The 22,146-nt window shown below is 36.3% G+C and overlaps 1 protein-coding gene across 6 annotated transcripts in view; it reads left to right on the forward strand.

The window, feature by feature from the left end:
• MIPOL1 (mirror-image polydactyly 1) overlaps positions 1–22,146 on the forward strand; it is a 318,902-nt gene that overhangs the window by 39,787 nt on the left and 256,969 nt on the right. For 5 of the 6 annotated variants that reach the window (XM_082618610.1, XM_082618612.1, XM_082618613.1 and 2 more), the window contains exon 1: positions 18,029–18,109. Coding sequence is in view for 1 of the 6 variants with exons in the window: in XM_082618611.1 (XP_082474737.1) it covers positions 18,091–18,109 (19 nt within the window). In the remaining 5 variants the exon portion in view is untranslated. Of the gene's footprint in view, positions 1–18,028; positions 18,110–22,146 lie in introns of those variants that run through there. The other variant, XM_082618611.1, reaches the window with a different exon arrangement.

A 22,146-nucleotide genomic window follows, 5' to 3' on the forward strand; every position in this document is an offset into this window, starting at 1 on the left:
ACCCAGCAATTCCACTATGGATATTTATCCAAGAGAATCGAAAACATATGTCTGCAAAAAGGCTTGTATCAGCACATTCATTACTGTTTTATTCAGAATAGCAAACAACTAGGAACAAGCATTCATTAACAGGTGAATGGATAAACAAACTGCAGTATCTTTAAACAATACAATGGAATGTTACTGAGCAATAGGAAGGAACAGTCTACTGTTTTATACAACAACATACATGAATCTCATAAACTTTATTCTCAATGAAAAAATTCAGATACAGCAGAGTATTGTCAGGGCTCAGCTGAGCTGGAGAGAGCTGATCAGCCAGGTGTCAGAATTGAAGATTAAAACAAGCCAAAATGAAATTAATAGTCAGGGCTTTAATCACTTACTATGATAGCATAAGCAAGAGGCTAAACCAGTGAAAGCACTACCTCCCTGCTGTTCCATTTTTCCCCCATGGATGTGTGGATGCACCTAGTTGAGGGTCAGGTGTTAGTACTTCTTTTTTGGCCGAGCCGTGCAGCATGTGGGATCTTAGTTCCCGACTAGGGATCAAACCCTTACCCCCTGCGGTGGAAGCTTGGAGTCTTAACCACTGGACCACCAGGGAAGCTTGAGGGTCAGGTGAATCAGCACAAACATGGGGGTCATCTCACTACTTGGGGAACCCCTAACAAAAAGTTGCTGCATTATTTTGGACCTAGGTTGGGGGAAGTGCAGGGAGGAGGGAGAGAGAAAAGGACTAGGAATGGGAAAGTGCTGTTTACTGACTCAGAGTTTAGAAAAGTGTCCCCCCCACCCCACCCCCGGTCTGCTTCTGAAGGAGGCTCTAGATAAAGAGACCTCTGAATGGCTAGGAATGCAGATATATGTAAGAGTTGTCCAGAGGGGTGGGGGGCCTGAGTCTTTGACTGCAACTCACTTTAGAGACTGCAAATACATTGGTTGTGCAAAGTCTGGTGTGGGGAGGGCAGCTTCTTCCTGTGACACCTGCCAGGTAAAGCTTTTGTAATTGCTTATGGTTGAGTTTGAAAAATCACACACAGGAAGGAGCTGGACTACTGAAGTGTTCATTGTTTGAGCCCATTTATACAGAACTCTAGAAGTAGCATCAAATTTATATAGTAAAGGAACACATATTAATGGTTGCCTAGGATTGGGAAGTGGGTTAGATTCATTGCAAAGGGGCATGAGCAACTTTTTTTTTTAAATTAATTTTATTTATTTATTTTTGGCTGCATTGGGTCTTCGTTGCTTTGCGTGGGCTTTCTCTAGTTGCAGTGATCTGGGGCTACTCTTCGTTGCAGTGAGCAGGCTTCTCATTGCGGTGGCTTCTCTTGTTGCGTGCAGAGCATGGGCTCTAGTTGCGTGGGCTTCAGTAGTTGTGGCTCGCGGGCTCTAGAACACAGGTTCAGTAGTTGTGGTGCACGGGCTTAGTTGGTCCGCGGCATGTGGGATCTTCCCGGACCAGTGCTCGAACCCATGTCCCCTGCATTGGCAGGCGGATTCTTAACCTCTGCGTCACCATGGAAGCCCAATGAGCAACTTTTTAATGGTGGTGTTTTTTTTTTTTATTAAACCATTTTAGACAATTGTCAAAACTTATCAAGTATACACTTGAAATGGATGCATTTTTACATGATGTAAATTTTATCTCGAAGTTGATTTTTAAAGTAAAGAAAATAAAGTTTTAGTTGAATGCTAAGTGTAGTGGTGAAAATACTAATGTGCTTACTGCAACTCAAAATTTTCAACTATATATTATGAACAGGATTGTAGTGTAAATATAAAATGTGAAACTGTATGGGTTCGGTCAATTTAGGTGGATTTTATATATGATTTTATCCAAGCAGCTGAAAAGAAAGTGATAGTTGAAAGAGTCATGATTACTCTCTAAATTACTATCTAAAATAAGTAGAATAGCTGGGTCATATGGTAGTTCTATTTGTAATTTTTTGAGGAACCTCCATACTGTTTTCCATAGCGGCTGCACCAATTTACAGTCCCACCAGCAGTATTATGAGGGTTCCCTTTTCTCCACATCTTCTCCAGCATTTTGTTATTTCTTGTCTTTTCAATAATAACCATTCTAACAGGTGTGAGATAATATCTCATTTTGGTTTTGATTTGCATTTCCCTCATAAATATTGATTTCTAACATCTTTTCTGTTTATTTTCCCATCTGTATGTCTTCTCTGGAAAATGTCTACTCAGAGCCTCTGCCCACTTTTTAAATCAGGTTGTTTGTTTTGTTGTTGTTGTTTTTATATATTTTGGATACGAACCCTTTACTGTATATATAATTTACAAATATCTTCTTCCATTCAGTACGTTGCCTTTTCATTTTGATTATGGTTTTCTTTGCTGTGCAGAAGCTTTTTAGTTTGATGTAGTCCCATTTATTTATTTTTGCTTTTGTTTCCCTTTGCCTTTGGGGTTAGATCCACAAAAACATTGCCTCAGGCCAATGTCCGTAAGATTACTGCCTATGTTTTCTATTAGGAATTTTATGACTTCAGGTCTTACATTCAAGTCTAATTCCTTTTGAGTTAATATTTGTATATGGTGTAAGGTAGTGCTCTAGTCTCATTCTTTTACATGTGGCTGTCCAGTTTCCCCAAACTACTGATTTAGGAGACTGTCCTTTCTCCACTGTATGTTCTTTGCTCCTTTGTTGTAGATTAATTTTCCATATATGTATGGCTTTATTTCTGGGCTCTCAGTTGCTTTTCATTCATCTCTGTACTGTTTTTGCACCCAAACCATACTGTTGATTACTTCGTAGTATACAGATGATCCTTGGATAACACGGGTTTGAACTGAGTGTGTCCATTATACACAGAGTTTTTTCAATAAAAATATACTACAGTACTACAGTATCCACAGTTGGTTGAATCTGAAGATGCAGACCCTTGGATATGGAGGGCCAACTGTAAGGTTATATGTTATTTTTAGCTGCATGGGGGGTCAGTACTCCTAACCCCCGAGTTGTTCAAGGATTAACTGTAGTTTGAAGTCAGAGAGTGTGATACCTACGGTTTTGTTCCTCTTCCTCAAGATTGTTTTGGCTATTTGGCTATTCAGGATCTTTTGTGGTTCCATACAAATTTTAGAATTATATGTTCAAGTTCTGTTAAATATTTCATTGGAATTTTGATAGGGATTGCATTGAATCTGTAGATTGCTTTGGGAAGTATGGACATTTAAACAATATTAATTCTTCCAGTCCATCAGTACAGAATATCTTTCCATTTTTTTGTGTCTTCTTCAATTTCTTTCATCAATATCTTATAGTTTTTAGTGTACAGGTTTCCATCTCCTTGGTTAAATTTATTTCTAGGTATTTTAGGCTTTTTGATGCAGTTGTAAATGAGATTTTTTTTAATTTGCCTTCTCTGATAGTTTATTATTAGTGTATAGAAATTCCACAGATTTCTGTATATTGATTTTGTATCCTGCAACTTTACTGTATTCATTTATTAGTTCTAACCATTTTGGGTATTTTTTTTTGGTGGAATCTTTATGAATTTATATAGTATCATGTCATCTGCAAATAGTGACAGTTTTACTTCTTTCTTTCTGATTTGGATGCATTTTATTTCTTTTTCTTGCCCGTTTGCTGTGGATAGGTATGTTCAATACTCTGTTGAATGAAAGTGGTGAGAGTGAGCATCCTTGTCTTGTGCCTGGTCTTAGAGGAAAAGCTTTCAGTTTTTAACCATTCAGCTGTGGGTTTGTCATATATAGCCTTTATTATGTTGAGGTATGTTCCCTCTATACCCACTTTGTTGAGAATTTTTATCATAAATAGATGTTGAATTTTGTCAAATACATTTTCTGCATCCATTGAGATAATCATGATTTTTATTTTTCATTTTTTAAAAATGTGATGTATCATGTAGATTGATTTGCAGATGTTGAATCATCCTTGATTCCCTGGAATAAATCCCACTTGATTGTAGTGTATGATCATTTTAATGTATCATTGGATTCAGTTTGGTAGTGTTTTGTTGAGAATTTTTGCGCTGATGATCATCAAGGATGTTAGCCTCTTATTTTTTCTTTTTGTGGTGTCCTTGTCTGGTTTTGGTATCAGGGTAATGCTGGTTTCATAAAATGTGTTTGGAAGATTTCCCTCTTCAGATGGAAGAGCTTGAAAAGGTTAAGTATTAAATCTTCTTTGAATGTTTTGTAGAATTTGCCAGTGAAGCCATCTGGTTTTGGGCTTTTGTTTTTTGGGAGATTTTTGATTATGGTTTCAATCTCCTTACTAGTAATTGGTCTATTCAGATTTTCTGTTTCTTCGTGATTCAGTCTTGGAAGATTATATGTTTCTAAGAATTTATCCATTTCTTCTAAGTTGTCCAATTTATTGGTGTATAATTGTTCACAGTACTCTTATGATTCTTTGTATTTCTGCATTCTTTTATATTGGGGCTGTGACTGCTGGTATGGAGTGTTGGTGGTTGGAGCTGGCTTCAGGGCCTCATGGTGGCTGCTGCAGTGAGCTGATGGGTGCAGTTGTCACCCTTCTGGCTGTGAGACCCAGCAGAGACAGGGGTGGGCAAGGCTCTCAACAGGGTGTGCTCTCTGGTGCTAACAAGCTAGAGGGAGAATTTCAAAATGGCACCCCCCAGCCCCAGCATCTGCAAGGTAGCCTGAGATCACAAAAGTGATTCTCATCAGTATCTCAGATGCCAGGGAGTGTCCCAACTGTTCCTGCCTCACCAGCAGATGTTTCAAGCTTAGTGCATGGAACCCCTTTACCTTCATTCCATGTGCTTTTCAACCAGGTGTTTTCATGTTGGTCTTTGGGTGGTATAAGTCTGTGCTCAAGCCCCTTAGAGCAGGTTTTCCATTTCCTGCAGTTCTGTAGTTTTCCTGGGCATATTCTGCATTGGTTTTCAAAGCCAGCTGTTGGGGCTTCTCTCTCTTGTGCAGGATCTAGGGGTTGGGGTGCCTGATGTGGAGCTTGAATCGTCCCCTCCCAGGGGAAATAACCATACCTTTGTAGTCTTCCCTGTCTGTGGATTGCTGAAGCTGGGTTGTGTTTTTTTTGCTTGGGGAGACCATCTCTGCCTCTCCTACCTGCCTCGAGGTTGTCCTTTTACCCTTTGTCATGGAGACTCTGTTCATCCAGTTTTTAGTTGCCTTTCAGGGAGAGTTATTCCACATGTATTTGTAGCTTTGTTGTGGCCATGGGAGGAAGTGAGTCAGGATTTTCCTATGTCATCATCTTGAATCATATCTCCTGAAATATTTCTGTATAGCATGCTTATATGCCAGCTTCTTGATCCTCCTTACCCTAGTTTTATAGTAATTAATGGACTTACTGCTTTCAAAGATGGGGAGGATATCAGTCACATTATAGAAGGGGTCCCCAACCCTCAGGCCCCATACCGGTACCAGTCCTTGGCCTGTTAGGAACTGGACCCCACAGCAGGAGGTGAGCGGCAGGCAAGTGAGTGAGCGAAGCTTCATCTGTCACTCCCCATCACTCGCATTACTGCCTGAACCATACACCTCCCCCAGTCCATGGAAAAATCATCTTTCACGAAACCAGTCCCTGGTGCCAAAAAGGTTGCGGACCGCTGCATTATAGGACAGAAGGAACAAAAAACAAAAAAAAGCAAAATAAAAACCCCAAAACAACAACTCTAGGTATTTTGAGCAAAAGGTCCTTTATATAGGGAATTAACAGCTTACAAAATTATTCCAAGTGCTGGAACAGAAGTCAGGGACTATCTCTAGACCGTCGTTCAGGGTTGTGATATTGTTGCAATCTAGAAGCCAGAAAGCTGCTGCTGCCGCTGACACCACAGGTGGCTGTCTTATCTAGGAGGCTCATGCTCGACATTAGACTGCAGAGTCTCTGCCACCAGAAACAATCATAGCTGCCTGACCTTACATGCTGAAAGCAGACAGATGACCTTTGCTTCACTTTCTGCTTCCGTATCTTGCTAGAGAACATTTGCTTGGTAGAACTTTTTTTTTTAATGTTCAGACCATGAGCTACAAAGAGACTGGGAAGTATAATTTTTAGCTGTTAACCTCTTTCAAATAGAAAGGAAGAGTGAAAGTTGGGAGAGTTGATCCTGGTAACTAAGACAAGGATATAGGTCTCTTCGATACCTCTGCCCCAGTACACATGTTCACTTTCTGTTATAATATAGTTATAATTTTGTATAGAAAAAATATATAGCATTTACATTATTATGGTCATGTAGACGCTATTCACAACTAATACATGTAGTATATTTTGATTATTTTCCCTTCCCCCTCCCCTGCATAGTTTTTTGCTATTTTATTTACTTGTTGCTTGGTTTTCTGTGTATTTATTATTGATTCAACCCCAAACTCTCTTATCATTTATTTGAATCTCTTCTCAAACTCCTATTTCTTGAACAAATTGCTCCTGGAGTTTTGTTAATGCTGTCAACTTTGAATGGTTTTTCTGTATGTCTGGTGTATAGCTATTATCCTTTGATTTTTCTCACCATGACCTTGGGTGTTCTTTTCACCTCTTTCATACTTTACTCCCACGTTTTGGTGGAGCACATTCTCTACTAGCTTCCTGAGAAAGAACGTAGATGTGGGTCCAGGTGATTTTTTTTTGAGTCCTATTTTTATTTCTGTGTATATAAAGAAAAACTTTGTAGAACATTGCTAATACATATTTTTCCTATGCTCCAAGAGCTGTAATATGATCTTAGCTTGTGAGAACTAAGACTGCAGACTGTACCATATGCTCTCAGCCTTTAAGTATGGCTTTGCATTCTGCCAATTATTTTGATCTTTGGCAAACAGTTTTTTTTTTTTTTTTTTTTTTTTTTTTGGTGGTACGCGGGCCTCCCAGTGCTGCGGCCTCTCCCGCCGCGGTGCACAGGCCCCGGACACGCAGGCCCAGCAGCCACGGCTCACGGGCCCAGCTGCTGCGCGGCACGTGGGACCCTCCCGGACCGGGGCACAAACCCGTGCCCCCTGCACCGGCAGGCGGACTCCCAACCACCGCGCCACCAGGGAAGCCCGGCAAACAGTTTTGACCAACTTGGTGACAAGAGATGTGCAAGTGATAGTGCTGGACTATAAAAAATGAAGAAATAGTATCACACTGGATATTAACATGCAGTTATATTGGTGACTGCTTGTGCCTTGATGGAAAGGTTGAGGAAACAGAGGATAAAGATCAACAGGTTTAGCATTTTCAAACATCTCTTGGTATTATGAAGGGCATTATATGCATCACTGTGGTTTGTAGCTAACAAAACAATGTAGATGTGCAGTAGTTTCAGGAAATTTGAAGAAAATGAAAGATCATTGCCAGAATGTATTGCTGGGACTGCATCGCCATCGGAATTATGTGATGTTAATGCTGTATAACTCTGATTCAGTTACTCTTTTCCAGGGACACATTTTCTGTCCTAATTAGGGTACATATAATTATTTTGCTTTTCCTTTATTTTTATGGTTCTCCCCTTCTCTAACCCTTATTAAGCATATGTTGGAGCATCTTATTTTATCTTCCATGTTGCTTAACTATTTTTTCTTTTTCTTTTTTTTTTCTTTTTTTTTTTTTTTTGCGGTACGTGGGCCTCTCACTGTTGTGGCTTCTTCCATTGCGGAGCACAGGCTCCAGACGTGCAGGCTCAGCGGCCATGGCTCACGGGCCTAGCCGCTCCGCAGCATGTGGAATCCTCCTGGCCCGGGGCACGAACCCGCGTCCCCTGCGTCGGCAGGCGGACTCTCAACCACTGCACCACCAGGGAATCCCCTACTTTTTCATATTTTTAAACTCTATTATTCTGTGCAGCATTCTGAGGAATTTCTTCCCTTCTGCCTCCAAATCATTAATTCTGTGCTCTACTGTTTTCTAGTTTTTACTTCATCTATAGAGTTTCAACCTCAATTAACATTTCTTATTTCTAAATGATTTCTACTTGGTTCATTTTCATATCGATCTATGCTTCTATAAAAACTGCCTGCTCTTATTTAATGGGTTGTGTTGATTTATCAATCTGGCAATTTAAAAATTATACCTATTTTGAAGATTGATTTCAGGTTGCCTAGTTTTCTCTAGTTGTTCAAGTATGAGTCTCCACCTCTCTCTTTTGTATGCCTGTACTACTTCTCCTTATGTTAAATTCTTTCATATATGTTATAGTTTTTTGTGGCTATGAGTTTATTTTCTTTTTTTTTTTTTTTTTTTCGTACGCGGGCCTCTCACTGTTGCGGCCTCTCCCGCTGTGGAGCACAGGCTCCGGACGCGCAGGCTCAGCGGCCATGGCTCACGGGCCCAGCCGCTCCGCGGCATATGGGCTCCTCCCAGACCGGGGCACGAACCCGTATCCCCTGCATCGGCAGGCGGACTCTCAACCACCGCGCCACCAGGGAGGCCCCTATGAGTTTATTTTCAAAAGAAATTATCTTATAAACGAATCTAGCTCATGACCTACTTCTCCCTCTCTTTTTTTTTCCTTCCCCCCCCCCTTTAAATTTCTGGCTGTACTATATGATCTCAGGTTGCTAACCAGTTTTACATTAATTGATTGGCTTACGTACAAGTTTGGATTCCTTGCCCCACCATGGCAAAGGCTTTTGGTTTTGATCTTAGGTGGTTAACTTTTCCACCTAATTTGGTGGGTGCCTTGTGTCTGGCTCAGATACTGAGCAGGTGGTTGGAAAAAGGGGAAAGTCTGCATAGTTGAACCCTAACCTTTAAGCCTATTTGGTCTCAATCTTCTCGTGTACTACTTGGCTTCAAGTCCTACTCTCTGTTATGGTTTGATTTTGACATGTGGATGTTTCTTGTTCTTCCTTTTGAGCTTATCTGTGTTTTTAAAAATATATTTAAAAATATTTTAGTCAGTATTTCAAAGTTTGCAATGGTAGTTCTCAGGAGACATTTCAGCAAATGCTTAATTATTTCAACTGGAATGGGATTTGAATTTTCAGTTCCTCAAAATGAAGAGATAAAAATGGAAATGAATGTGGGACCTGACCTATGACAAACTATCATTTCACCTTAGTGAAAGATTACAGACATACTTATTTCTTTCACTGATATGAAGAGTTATTTATTAAAATAATTTTTAAACATTGTGAAGAAGTATAAAATTTACCTAAATTTGTTGGTCCAAGCCAGTATAGACTTACCTATTAAATGGTGAAAGGTGTTGAAATTTTGAGACATGGTAGTATAGTCATTGTCACTATTTCTGCTTATGATTCTTCTAAATCACCATCTTTGTTAACTAAGAGGTAATTATTGTGCATATACAAAGAACTATGACTGTTCTACAAATGAAAAACATCTCTAGCAATGGAAATACATGTCTTTTAAGATTAAATTAGGGAATATTTCAGATTCATATAGTTATGGCTCCAACAAATGATAAGTTTGGTTACTTACATTGCAAGTCTAGCAGTAACTAACTAGGATGTTGCTTCAGGGTTCAGCAGATGGCCTCTAAGTGCCTTGGTGAAGAGAATGTTTGCTAAAGGTGACAGAGTATACCTATTCTGTTTCCCATATGCACTAGGTCATTGGTAACAAAAGGTCTTACTTCCAGGAAATTGTTAAATTTAAGGTCAGGGAGTAATTTCAAAGCATTTTAATAAATAAAGTACATATCCCTCAGCGGATAATATTCTCTTTTCGGTTCCTACATACTAAGATGAAATTTTTAGGCTTTTCTCTAAATGACATGCAGTATAGAATCCGTGTGAGGTGTGTGTGTATATATTCGAGGAAGATGTGCAATATTTGTTGCGTGATATGTTGTGCATATATATGTATCAGACATGAGACTGATGAGATTTTGATAACTTTGTATTATAAAATGGAATACTCATTGCTAGTTCTGTGAAAGTAAATGATAGTGTATATACTCTTTTATTTTATAATATGTATTTTAAACTATTTATTATGGAAAATTACAAACATAGAAGAGTAGAGAAACAGAATAATGAACCCCTATGTACTCATAACCCAGCTTCAACAATTATCCTTCATAGTTCATGATAGTTAATCTTGATTCATTTACACGCCATATTCTGCCTGCCCTGTGAATCCTGCTCTCCTCCCTCCCCCAATCTCTACCCACAACTCCTACCCCAGGATAATATGTTTTATTAGTTATTATTAGTGTTACTTCCACCAGAAGCCTTATAATGTTTGACTGCTCTTTTATAATAGTTTTAATATTTATGACTAGATAAGTTTCAGTTTTTGGTTTCTCTTTATTTTCTACACAGTTTATAATAGGTTTTCTTATACAGTTAGTAGTGTAAAATGTCAGGTTATTCATACAGCCATTTTGCAATAATCATGAATATAGTATAAATCAACACATCATAGAGATGGAATTTCTTAAATAAAATTCTTATTTTTTAAAATGAAAGAGCATTGTCTTTTGGAAAATGTCTTAAAAATTTAACAGCACACATTGCTTAATTTAGTACTTTGGAACACTGTACAGTTGTATTACTATTAATTTTGTAAGTAATATTTTTAACTCAGTTGATTTGCCATCTTGAGACTTTTTAAAAAATAACTTTCCTGAAACAGATTTTTAGTGAACATATACTTCTAGATCTTAAGAAACTCTTTATGGTGTGGTGAACAAAAGAGCTAGTATAATACTTATAATTTATAGTTGACATTATCTTATAATTTTAAATGCAGAAAGAATAAAATTGTTTATTGAAGGAAATTTCTCTATCTGGTTGGCTTCTTATATTTTTCCTTTTCATATTATATTCTACATTAACTATGGATTACCTACTTTAGGATCATATTCTTTTTTTTTTTTTTTTTTTGCGGTACGCGGGCCTCTCACTGTTGTGGCCTCTCCCGTTGCGGAGCACAGGCTCCGGACGCGCAAGCTCAGCAGCCATGGCTCATGGGCCCAGCTACTCCGCGGCATGTGGGATCCTCCTGGACCGGGGCACGAACCCGTGTCCCCTGCATCGGCAGGCGGACTCTCAACCACTGAGCCACCAGGGAAGCCCATGGATCATGTTCTTATTACATACTTTTCACTAAGAAAAACATTTATTAAGAATGACTTAAGAAGTTACATGAGCTTTAGTAGGTCGTCAGATAAATGAAGCTGATGGCTGTGACTTTCTTTGTAACATTGTAAATCAACTATACTTCAATAAAAAAAGAAAATAATTAACACTAAAAAAGTATTCAAAATGCAAAAGTATAACTTGTTATTAGAGTATGTTGATGTTATTTGTTAATGTCCCTGTTACAACTTATTATTTAACTATATAAACTATAGAGAATTATTAAACAGTTTTTTTTTTTTTTTTTTTTTTTGCGGTACGTGGGCCTCTCACTGCTGTGATCTCTCCGCAGCATGTGGGATCTTCCCGGACCGGGGAACGAACCCGTGTCCCCTGCATCGGCAGGCGAACTCAACCACTGCGCCACCAGGGAAGCCCTAAACAGTTTTTTGATAAAGTCTGTTAGTAAGCATTATGAAATATGATGAATTAAGAACTTATATGAACTTATATGATTATTTTAGAAAGATGTTTTCTGACAACTGTTCTTTTATTTGATTTCAAGTGGCTGCTCATACCAGTTGTCATTACAGATCGATTTAAGTTACTCTTAATACTTTTTTACCGTTGATTTGCCAAGAACTTCAGTTGGTTGTGTGGAAATGTAAGCCTTTGTGTGAAGGAGTGTGTTCTTGCATCAGAACTTGGCAATCACATGAATCTTAAGAAAACAGGCTGTTTGTTCCCTAGAGAAACTATTCTATAAGATGACTTTGTTTTTATATTCTGTTCTGTGCTAGATTAAGTGATTTAGTTTAGTTTGGCCTAGGGTAAAACGTTTCAGGATATTTTAGAAAATCCTGTATCCCATTAACCCTCTGAAAATAACGCTAGTTTTAAAGTTTTGCTTTCTAAAATTTTATCAGTAGGCCATGCAATACCAGATTCATTCTCAAAGTGTCATTTGTAACTGGCACTGAAAGCTATTGCAGTGTTCCATCTGGTATATGCAGTGTTCCAGGTTTTGAAAATCTGAAAGCCATATACCTTAAACACTAAATATTTATTTCCTCTTAATTTGATGCCCTTTCATGATTTTAAATGATGGGAAGTAGTTCGTCTTTTTTGATAGTAATTTCTATTATAAACTTTTAAACGTTAGAATCCCGAACACTAAGACTATTATAATAGTCCCTAATTGAACAAAGCAGTGTGATTGTTTTAAGAAATATATGCTTAATTCTTGGGAAACTCATTCATTTTAAACTTTTCTGTTCTAAAATATTTCTGCCATATATTAGTTAAATTAGAACTTTTCACTCTACATAAACCAAGCAAGCAAGCAAACAGCCATAACAAAGTATAATTATAAAAGTTAATTAGGCAATAATTATTTTTTCAAAGTTTCAAGGGAGTCATAAAGATTACTTTCTTTCGGGCCTCCCTGGTGGCGCAGTGGTTGAGAGTCCGCCTGCCGATGCAGGGGATACGGGTTCGTGCCCCAGTCTGGGAGGATCCCATATGCCGCGGAGCGGCTGGGCCCGTGAGCCATGGCCGCTGGGCCTGCGCATCCAGAGCCTGTGCTCCGCAACGGGGGAGGCCACAACAGTGAGAGGCCCGCATACCGCAAAAAAAAAAAAAAAAAAAAAAAAAGATTACTTTCTTTCTATTCATTTTGAATTTCTTAGATGTAATATGGCTTCCTTCAAAGTTTCTTGTTAAATTCCAAGGTTATTAATAAATATTTGATCATTAAGTTAAAAATAATACATGTACTTGGTAAGAAAAATCAAATTATACAGAGAGATAGATATAAAATGAAACAGAAATACTTCTTTCCCTCAGTCTCTCAGTTTCCCTACCTCAACTCTTTTAGTCCCTTTCTTCAGAGTAACCACTGGTAATAGTTTCCTATGTATATCCTATTCAAGCATGTATAGTTACATATGTAAGTGTAATTTTACATTTTTTTCTGTCTTTAATTTATCCATGTTCTGTACCTGTATTGTTCTAGCTAAAGATTTATTTTGGGTAGGAAATTTATTTGCCTTACCTATTTATTTTATATTTAACTCCTAGAACAGTTGACTGACACATAATATATAGGTGCTTAGCAAATACTTGTTGAGAGAATCTTCCACATCTGTCTATCCACCTGTGTGCCCGTCAAATACATACTGAGTACTTACTGTATGCCAAACACCCTTCTAAGGACACAGATGAAAGAGAAAAGCAAGGGCTGTGTCTGAATGTAATTTCCTTATACATACTTGGCTGATACATATCAAAAACAATGAAATAAAACCTAAACGAATGGGTTTCATGAAGGTAGTAGCACAGGTAATATGATAGGAGTGAGAGAAGAGTTTCTACTTTAGATAGGATGGCCAGGCAATACCTTTTTGAAGAGGTGAATTTTGAGCAAGGCCTAAATGATAAGAAAAAATGGTTTAGAGATCTAGAGAAGAGAATACTAGGCAGAGGGAATAGTAATTATAAAGGTTCTGAGGCAAGAATAAGCTTGGTGAGTTCAAGAACAGAAGGAAGTTCAGTATGACTAAAGCATGAGTATTTTCTCATACAAATAAGTACTGCTTCAGTGTGTATCTTTGTACATGCTAATATGTTCTACATATTTTAAAAAGACTTTTAGTAGTGGAGGGGTCAAATAGTATATGTATTTAAAATTTTGATAGCTATTGCATGGGGCTACTATCCTTTCTCCCTAAACCTTTTCTTGCTTTTCCAGGCTGTGGGGAACTTGGGTTGTCTGGAGCTTGGTAAGGAGTGGGCTGTGATGTGAAAGTAATTCTTTTTGTGAGAGAATGTTCCAGGAACTGTGGCTATTTGAGAGACTTTTGTCTCATAAGATGAAAATCCAGCAGTAGAAAATATGCATATGTTGTATATGTTGAGTTATATGTTAAAATATCTGGCTCTCAGAAATATAGTGCTCTCCTTTGGCCATTTAGTGAAACCATTCCAGTGCAGAAATTATCAATATTTCTCAATCTAGAAAATCCAAAATTTGGCATGGCTATAGTTAGATATAATTGGAGTTACATATAGTTGGATATGAGGCAGTATTATAAATGATTCCTAGTTTGACACTTTGGATTCACATTACACAAATTTGAGATTAACTAAGGAGGCATTATGAAAAAAAAACGCTATTAAACAAAGTCAGCCGATCACCTTGCCCATGTGTGGCTTTTGTGGAGGAAGGTAGAAGGGTATCTCCTATTTAAAATAAGTTTTAAAAACTCCTGGATGTTGTTACATTGGGGAATGAAATTCCTTTTTTAAGTGCCTTTCTATCAAAGAAGGATTGTTTAATTTTGAAGGATAAATGTCAGAATTACTTATAATTTTTTAGGCAGATTAGAAATTTTAGACTAGTCAAAGAACAAATTTTGTTTCATCAAGTATTTTACTGCTGAGTAATCAAGGAGAGTCAAGTCCCGTTTGAGAGCATAGAGATGTTTGTTTAATTTTTTTCAATCTCCGTTTTTCGATAGGGTGAAAGTAGGAAATTTAGGTAGATATATTCAGATTCCAGTATATTTAGAGAGAGAAGGGGGTATGTGGTTTCCCTGGCTGTTAATTTCTCCTTTTTTCACTTCTTCTGAGAACTAAAAACAACTTGGAGGAGTGAGGTCAGGAATCTGTGATGGAGAAGATTTTAGTTTAACAGATGCTGATATGGTATGTTCTGTCTGTTATAGTAAAGATTTTATTTTTCTTTTTTAACATGGGTAATTTTTTCTAACACAAAAACGAAGTTTAGTTAGATTTTATTTTGCTGCTTGAACCTGGTGACATTAATAATGATAAAGCAATTAACATTTTGTCTGTGATATAATGATTTAGCACTTTAAGAAGCCTAGTTTATCGGATGTCTACTATAAAAATCATCCCACTGGTTTTAATGTGAATATATAATTTTTGATTGAAAAGTTCTTGATATCAAATATTTAAGGTGAGTGTAAAGAAAGGAATCAGTATTTTAATAGTCTTAATCCTTTGTCCTATAATGAGTAGATGTGTAAAATATGTTGATGTTTACAAAAATCTTCTAGTCCTATTACAATATATAGATATGTAAGTTGTAATTAATTGAATCATTAGAACATCTAACTTTTGCTTGACAATATGCAAATGTGCCATTAAATCTGTTTTTTAAGATTTTTCCAGTTTAATGTCTGAATCCAAATTCATAAAGAGTTGGAAAAATGAGATGTCTGAGCTATAGGATTCACAGGGATTTCATATGAAGCCTATTTAATCAGGATAACACTGTTATTAATATTCATAATGTCAGCTGGAACACAAATGACAGACTTCAGGGCCTAAAATTTTACTTGGTGAATTTATTAAAAGTAGCTTAAAAAATTAATGGAATTTAAGTAAAGTTGGTGAATATGAAAATCTTGTGTTAGCAGAAAAAAATCTCTATTAGAACTTTAAGACCATTTTGCATTGATGTCTTTTGACAGATTTCATTGGCACTTAAAGAAGAAAGATGCATGAATGGTCATTTAAGAGGATTTAAACACATTGGCACATTAATTTTTACATGAATAATAAGTACTTTCCAAAAGCAATTAACTTACAGTGTACAAGATATGAATTGAAAAATAAGACTATGACATCAAGGGCAAAGCAAATGTGCTGTACATTTTAAACTTAGTGGCAAGACTGTTTCATATTTTGGTTTATTTTATTTTTATAGCTTGCATAGGCCGTGACTTAGAATATGGTTATTTTAATGCATTTAAAAGCATAATAGAAAGGAGTAATGTTCCCACCCCCACCAAAAAATATTGGTATGTTAAACATTATCCTCTGCAAGTATCTTTTGTATTTATTGGAGAATTAAACATTTGTTGTGCTATTGGTAATATTTGAGAATACACGTTCAATTTTGCAGAAAGTTAAAGGGATGATTCTGAATAGGTTTAGTGCTACAAATACATATGTGTTAATACAGACTTACTGATTATAGCATAACTCAAATGTATAATAAATACGTTTCTGAAAGTTTGTATAAGTTTAGTTAATAAGCATCGAGTAGTGTTCAAGTAAATTTGTTTTGAATGTTAGCCTAAGAAAGTAAAAATTGGGGAACGGCTTAAGTAAAACTGGGGTGTGTTTTATTTTGTGTACTACCTGCTCTTTACGTTTTAAAACGTGCTTGTAATGATATTATACCTGTTCTCTAGTTTTTATTTTTGTTATTGGAGTTCCTTAAAAACAATTAGTTTTAGACCATTTTGTGTAATTACAATAATACCGAGTATTTTGTTTTACATTCGTCAGAGATTATTTTTCTTACAAATTTTAGTACTTACAAAAGCATAGCTTAGTTATTATCTCTAACATGCCAGTTAGGGTTTACCAGTGAAAGAATATAGGTATTGGTCTTGCAGTATAAGAGGGTACTAGAAGTTTTACTTGCAGTCAGTGCTATATATGAATGATTTAGTTTCATTAGATTTATAAGAATTGCGTGGTATGTTTTGGGACTCATATTCAGAACTTGAATGGAAAAAGCGTTAATTACTAGGGTGTGTAGAAATTATCACAGTAAGCCATAAATTAAAATTTTTTGTATAAGGAATGAAATCAAATTGATAAATTGATTTATTGGTTTTTTTGTTTGTTTTTTTAGTGTCTTTTTAAAAGTTAGGTTTTGGGTTGGGGGGACATGTTTTGTTTTTGGCTCTGAAATATTCACTTATATGCCCAGGAGAGGGCAGCATTTTACTATATCAGTCTCATAAAAGAATTAGCCCTGCTTAGACTGTCAATGTTTCTTGTAATTACTCCCAGTATATTTGTTGCTTGCTTATGAATTAACTTGCATTTATGGAACTAAATCATTCCAATCATTTAATTACACCTGAGGAGATGAACTATAATTGCTTGCTTCCAGCTAGGATCTGATATGGCTTGAGCAGTATTAATTTGGTGTTTACTTTTCTGAGTGCTAAAAGCATTAAAATGATTGTGCAATGGGATTACATTTTACTAATTGCTGGCATTCATTAGCTGGGTAAATGATGAGGAAGAGTGACTGTATATTGAAGAGGGATAAAATTATGGTTTTAAATAGTATATTACTAAGCACATTAAGACCTGTAAGACATGTTTTAAAATACTCCAGAGGTTATTAAAGGCTGTATTTTCTACATGTCTTGCTATATGAATCTCTTATTAAAAGACCGCAATTATTATTAACCTTTTTGGGCAATATGGAGGGAAGTGGCTTCATTGACTGGAACATATTTCTTTGATATTAATAACTTCCTATATTTTCAACTAATCCAAAAGTAAATGAGGAACTTAGAAAAAGATTGCCAACTCCAGATCAACATATTTAGAGAAAATTGGAAAGGAGAAGCTTACTACAGCTTTATTTGAGGACTTTTTAAAGAACGCAGAGTTCTAGCTGTGAGGTAAATCTAATTTTATTCTCCTTAAAAGCATGCAAAAAAGAAACCCAAAACAAACTTGCATAGCTTTTATCATATTTATTATGAAAACAAATGCAAGAGAGAAAAACCAGTAATTCCACAAGTTAATGATAATCTTTTAAAAAATTAGAATAGCATTTAAAATTACTTTTACAAGTATGAAATGTTTTATATGAAAATATACATTCAAATCAATAAATTTGAAATTTGACAAATAGAGTAAATTTTTAATTTTTTTTAATTGTTGAAATTGTAGTTGGAAAGACTTAAGTTAAATAAATTAAACGGTTCCCTAACCAAAGGAGCAAGAATGTCTAGAAGCTTAACCTGAACTGTATTTACTAAAATATAGGTGTGAATGAAAGAACTTTTTTCTGAGAAAAAAGATTTAATTTCACGTGTTGAAATACACAGTTAATTGTCCTATTATAAATGTTTTAGAAAACCATTTATCCTGTAAATTCTCTGTTAAACAAAGGTAAGGTTTAGGTGTGTTCTGATATATTGTTTTAAGTTTATTTATCTAGAGTTGGCTTTATTTTAGCTTCAAATCTTGGCGCGGAAACCAGAGACATTGCCAGAGCAAACAGGAACGGGAGTACAAATGGACAACTGGTCAAAAGGTAAGGACTTTTAAGGTATTAATAATACCAAACCCCAGGTGTTGTGCTAGTTTAAGACACTGAATGAAGTGTGTTTGTTCTAACCAATATATTAGAGGCAGACAAGCACAAGTGCACACGCATGCACACACACACGCAAGGAAGGAGGCATACACAAAGAGACCCACATTCTGCAAAAGGGACACAAAGACACATGGAGAAAGAGACATGCACACACAGGGAAAGGGGCACACACAGAGCAAGAGATATTGAGAGAAAAAAGGAAAGCAGACACACAGGAAGAGAGAAACACACACAAAGTGATGGAGGAGATTGAGAGAACGAATGGTAGAGAAATGAATACAGAGAGGTATACTCAGAGAAAGAAACACAAACAGAGAAAGGAGACACAGACACAAGAGGGAGATACTAAACTCAATGAGAAAGACACAGACACATATACAGAGGGGCACACACACAGAGAAAGACACACATGCATAGATACACACAGAAAGAGACACACATACTGAGACTCACAGAGAAGGAGAGATACCAGAGTGAGAGAAACATGGTGAGAAGGAGACAGAGACATACAGTGAGTGAGAGAGAGAGAGAGAGAGGGAGGGAGAGGGAGATGGGGAAGAGACACTGAGAGAGAGGGGCACAGGTGTACATGCAGACACACTCAGAAAGAGACACACAGAGACGAGACACAAAGTTAAAGAGACATGGAAGATACACACATATACAGAGAGAGACAAACATATATGGAGAGGGAGACACATATACACAGAGAAACAGACCAAGACACATACAGGCACATAGACACATGTAGAGACACATGCACACCAAAAGACACACCCGGAGACACCCACAAAGAAAGGGAGTCAGAGGGGGACTCTCCCTGGAGAGTCAGGGCCACAGAGACTTGCAGAGATGTGCAGAGGGAGGCAGGAAAAGGTACTTCAAAACAGAGACAGAGGGGCTTCCCTGGTGGCGCAGTGGTTGATCGCCTGCCGATGCAGGGGACACGGGTTCGTGCCCCGGTCTGGGAAGATCCCACATGCCGCGGAGCGGCTGGGCCCGTGAGCCATGGCCGTTGAGCCTGTGCATCCAGAGCCTGTGCTCCGCAACGGGAGAGGCCACAACAGTGAGAGGCCCACATACCGCAAAAAAAAAAAAAAAAAAAAAAAACCAGAGACAGAGACATGAAAACAGAGTCAGAGACAAGGAGAGAAACAGAAAAGGATGCACACAGATATGCACAGGCAGAGGGAGAGAACAGTCAGACAGAAATACAGTTTGAAAGACAGGCAGACTGAGAGATGGCCTGAAAAGGGGAGAAATGGTGGATGGGTGGATGGAGGGATGTATGTATGTATGGGTATGTAGGTCGGTAAGTAGAGCACATCTATCTATGTATAGAGCAAGGTAGAGAGAGGGCCATAAAGACAGAGGTTTAAAAAATGTTAGGTTTTTAATTGAAGTCTTTTACACTAAATCTGGATACAGTTGCAAATCTGAAATACTTGGAAAACAAATCATTCTGAATATAGTATTACATATAATTGAAGACTTCGGCCTTTATGTTCATCATTTTTATTTCCTCTAAATTAAAAAAAATAGAATTATTACCAAAACATTGCACACATCTCTTCTTTTGATTCCCCCTCCTTCAACAGGGCTCTTTCTTTACCATTTATCAACCACACTGTTACCTTTTTCAGAAGGTTAAAGGCCATTTTGGGGAACTGTTCTATCATCATTAAACTAAATCAGTTAATAGCTACACATTCTTTTGAGGAATAGAAAGATGCTATACTGAGTATACCTTTTTCGATTTCTGCATTTGTTTTTGATTTCTACGCTGTTATAAATTTTCTTGTCGTTAATGCCTACCATTAGCAGCATTTCTCCTCTTATTTGTGATTCTAGGCTACTTGTTATGAGTTTAGAATCCAGGTAACTGATTGCATTGTGTATAAAGGAATAGCAAGTAATACCTGAGTAACGTAGTTAAAGGTTTTTAATGCAAAGTTAATAGCTTTAGTGAATGGATTTTGTGGCACTTAATTTTAGTCTACTCTCTTTATATTCAAGTTTGTGATAAGGATGTATTGGTGTGAAGCGGAAAACTGATTTGTTGTAGTTGTTTTTACTCATTTATGCAAATAAGCAAGCAAACACTCTTCTTTTGAAGAACTCAGAGCAGTTCTTACTCAATATATGTACAAAATAAGAAAAGAGGAAGTAAATAATGATGCCCCTGTTGCTTATCTTCCCTATTCAGAGGCCACATTGCTATGAAATCCATGTCGTTCACATTATAGACAAAAGGATCTTTAAGGAGACAAAGGAATTATTTTTAATATATCTAGAGAATAGGGGCTATAGAGGAAATACTTCTCATAAATGTAAAATAACCAGGAAATATGTTAAGGAACGGAGCTGCTGAAGCTATAGGACACTTTTGGAAAGGAAGGTTTTAGGGCTAAAGACAGATGCATAAATAGTTTGCAGGAGGCACAGACGTGACTGAAACATCATTAAGAAAATTTGCATTTTTACAGACTTTTTTTGGACATTGGAAATAGGAATAAGACATTCCTTTATATAAAGGGCCTATTAATGAAACATTATTAACAAATAAAGTTAAACAGGTAAATGTAGTATCTTTTAGTTTTGTGATAACTGATATGTTTAAACAGTAAAATCTCACATGGTTATTTCTTTGATATCAGGGTTCGTGGGATTTTTTCATAAAGCACAGATTACTTCAAAGCTCTATCTTACAAATATTCATAGGCTGTTCTTGTAAATAGTTATTTTTATTTAAAGTTATCTTATTTTTTTAAGGAAATGGAGCTAATTAAAAACTTCTATTACACTTTGCATCATCTTAGAAGTTTCATTATAAGGAGTGCTGAAGTGGTTATTCTTTTCCTAGCTTTATTTTAGAAACATTGCTGAAATATTTGATGTCAAAGAGTATGAGATAAATAATGTTAACAGGTAAAACAATTACATTTTTCTCAGTTTTTGTCATTATTCTCAGTTTAGAAAATGTAAAGCTGAGGTTGGTAGGTAGGATGAGTGAAGACATCTACAAACTGTCTAGGTTTCTTTATTTAATTTAAAAAAATCCTGAATGAATGAAATTTTAGGTTGATGGAAGCAATAGGTGAGTGAATGAACATGTGTTGTCAAGCAAGCATTGGTAACATCTTCTGGCTTCTTAAGAAGTAAATGATGTTTTGTCCTTTCATAAAAGCTTTCTGTTTTTCAGCATTCTTTTTTTTCCCCTGCTTTTTAAGAAAAAAAAATGAAATGGCACAAAGGACATAGGCAAAGTTAACCCTCAGAAAGAGTCAGTTATTATATGATTGTTTAGCCTTTTTTAGCATTTACTTATTTACTTAACTATGTAAGAAAAAACTCATGGGGGTCAGAAATCTCTTACGAATAATTATTTGGAATAGTATGATAAATTTCTGGATAGCTCAAATTTTGGTGATTTTTATTAAATTAGCAGAAACATGGTTTAATTGTTTTATAGTACACAACAGGCCATTGGAAATAGTTTAAGTATTATTTATGAATAAACATGTCTACCATAAGTATACATACCTACAATAATATAGGTAAAAATGAGGTCTGGATGCGAGTTAAATTTAGAATATTGTGAAACTTATTTAAATTTAGAACCTTTAGGGGTCAGTGTTCCCTAAGAAAGGTTAAAGAAGGTTACTGTGCCTACCCAAATTAAACATTGTTTGCTATGTTTTAAATATTGCTTAACAATTGAGGGTAAGAAATGGTAGGAATCATACAGCTTGAAGAAGCTTTAGACAAAAACCTTTCAATTTTATGAGTTTATTTAATATTATTGTTAGGTTTATTATTTTAGGAAATTATATTTAATGTGTTTTATACACAGTAGTTATTTTCACTTATGTATTATCTCAATTTAGATATGAATCATATGTTTTTAAACTATTTTCTTTTAAGCTTAAAAAGTGAGCATGATTCTAAATCATCATACTCATTTGAAACTTGAG

The sequence above is a fragment of the Mesoplodon mirus genome (genome assembly GCF_964341445.2).
Source record: "Mesoplodon mirus genome assembly, chromosome: 4".
Classification (NCBI taxonomy): domain Eukaryota; kingdom Metazoa; phylum Chordata; class Mammalia; order Artiodactyla; family Ziphiidae; genus Mesoplodon; species Mesoplodon mirus.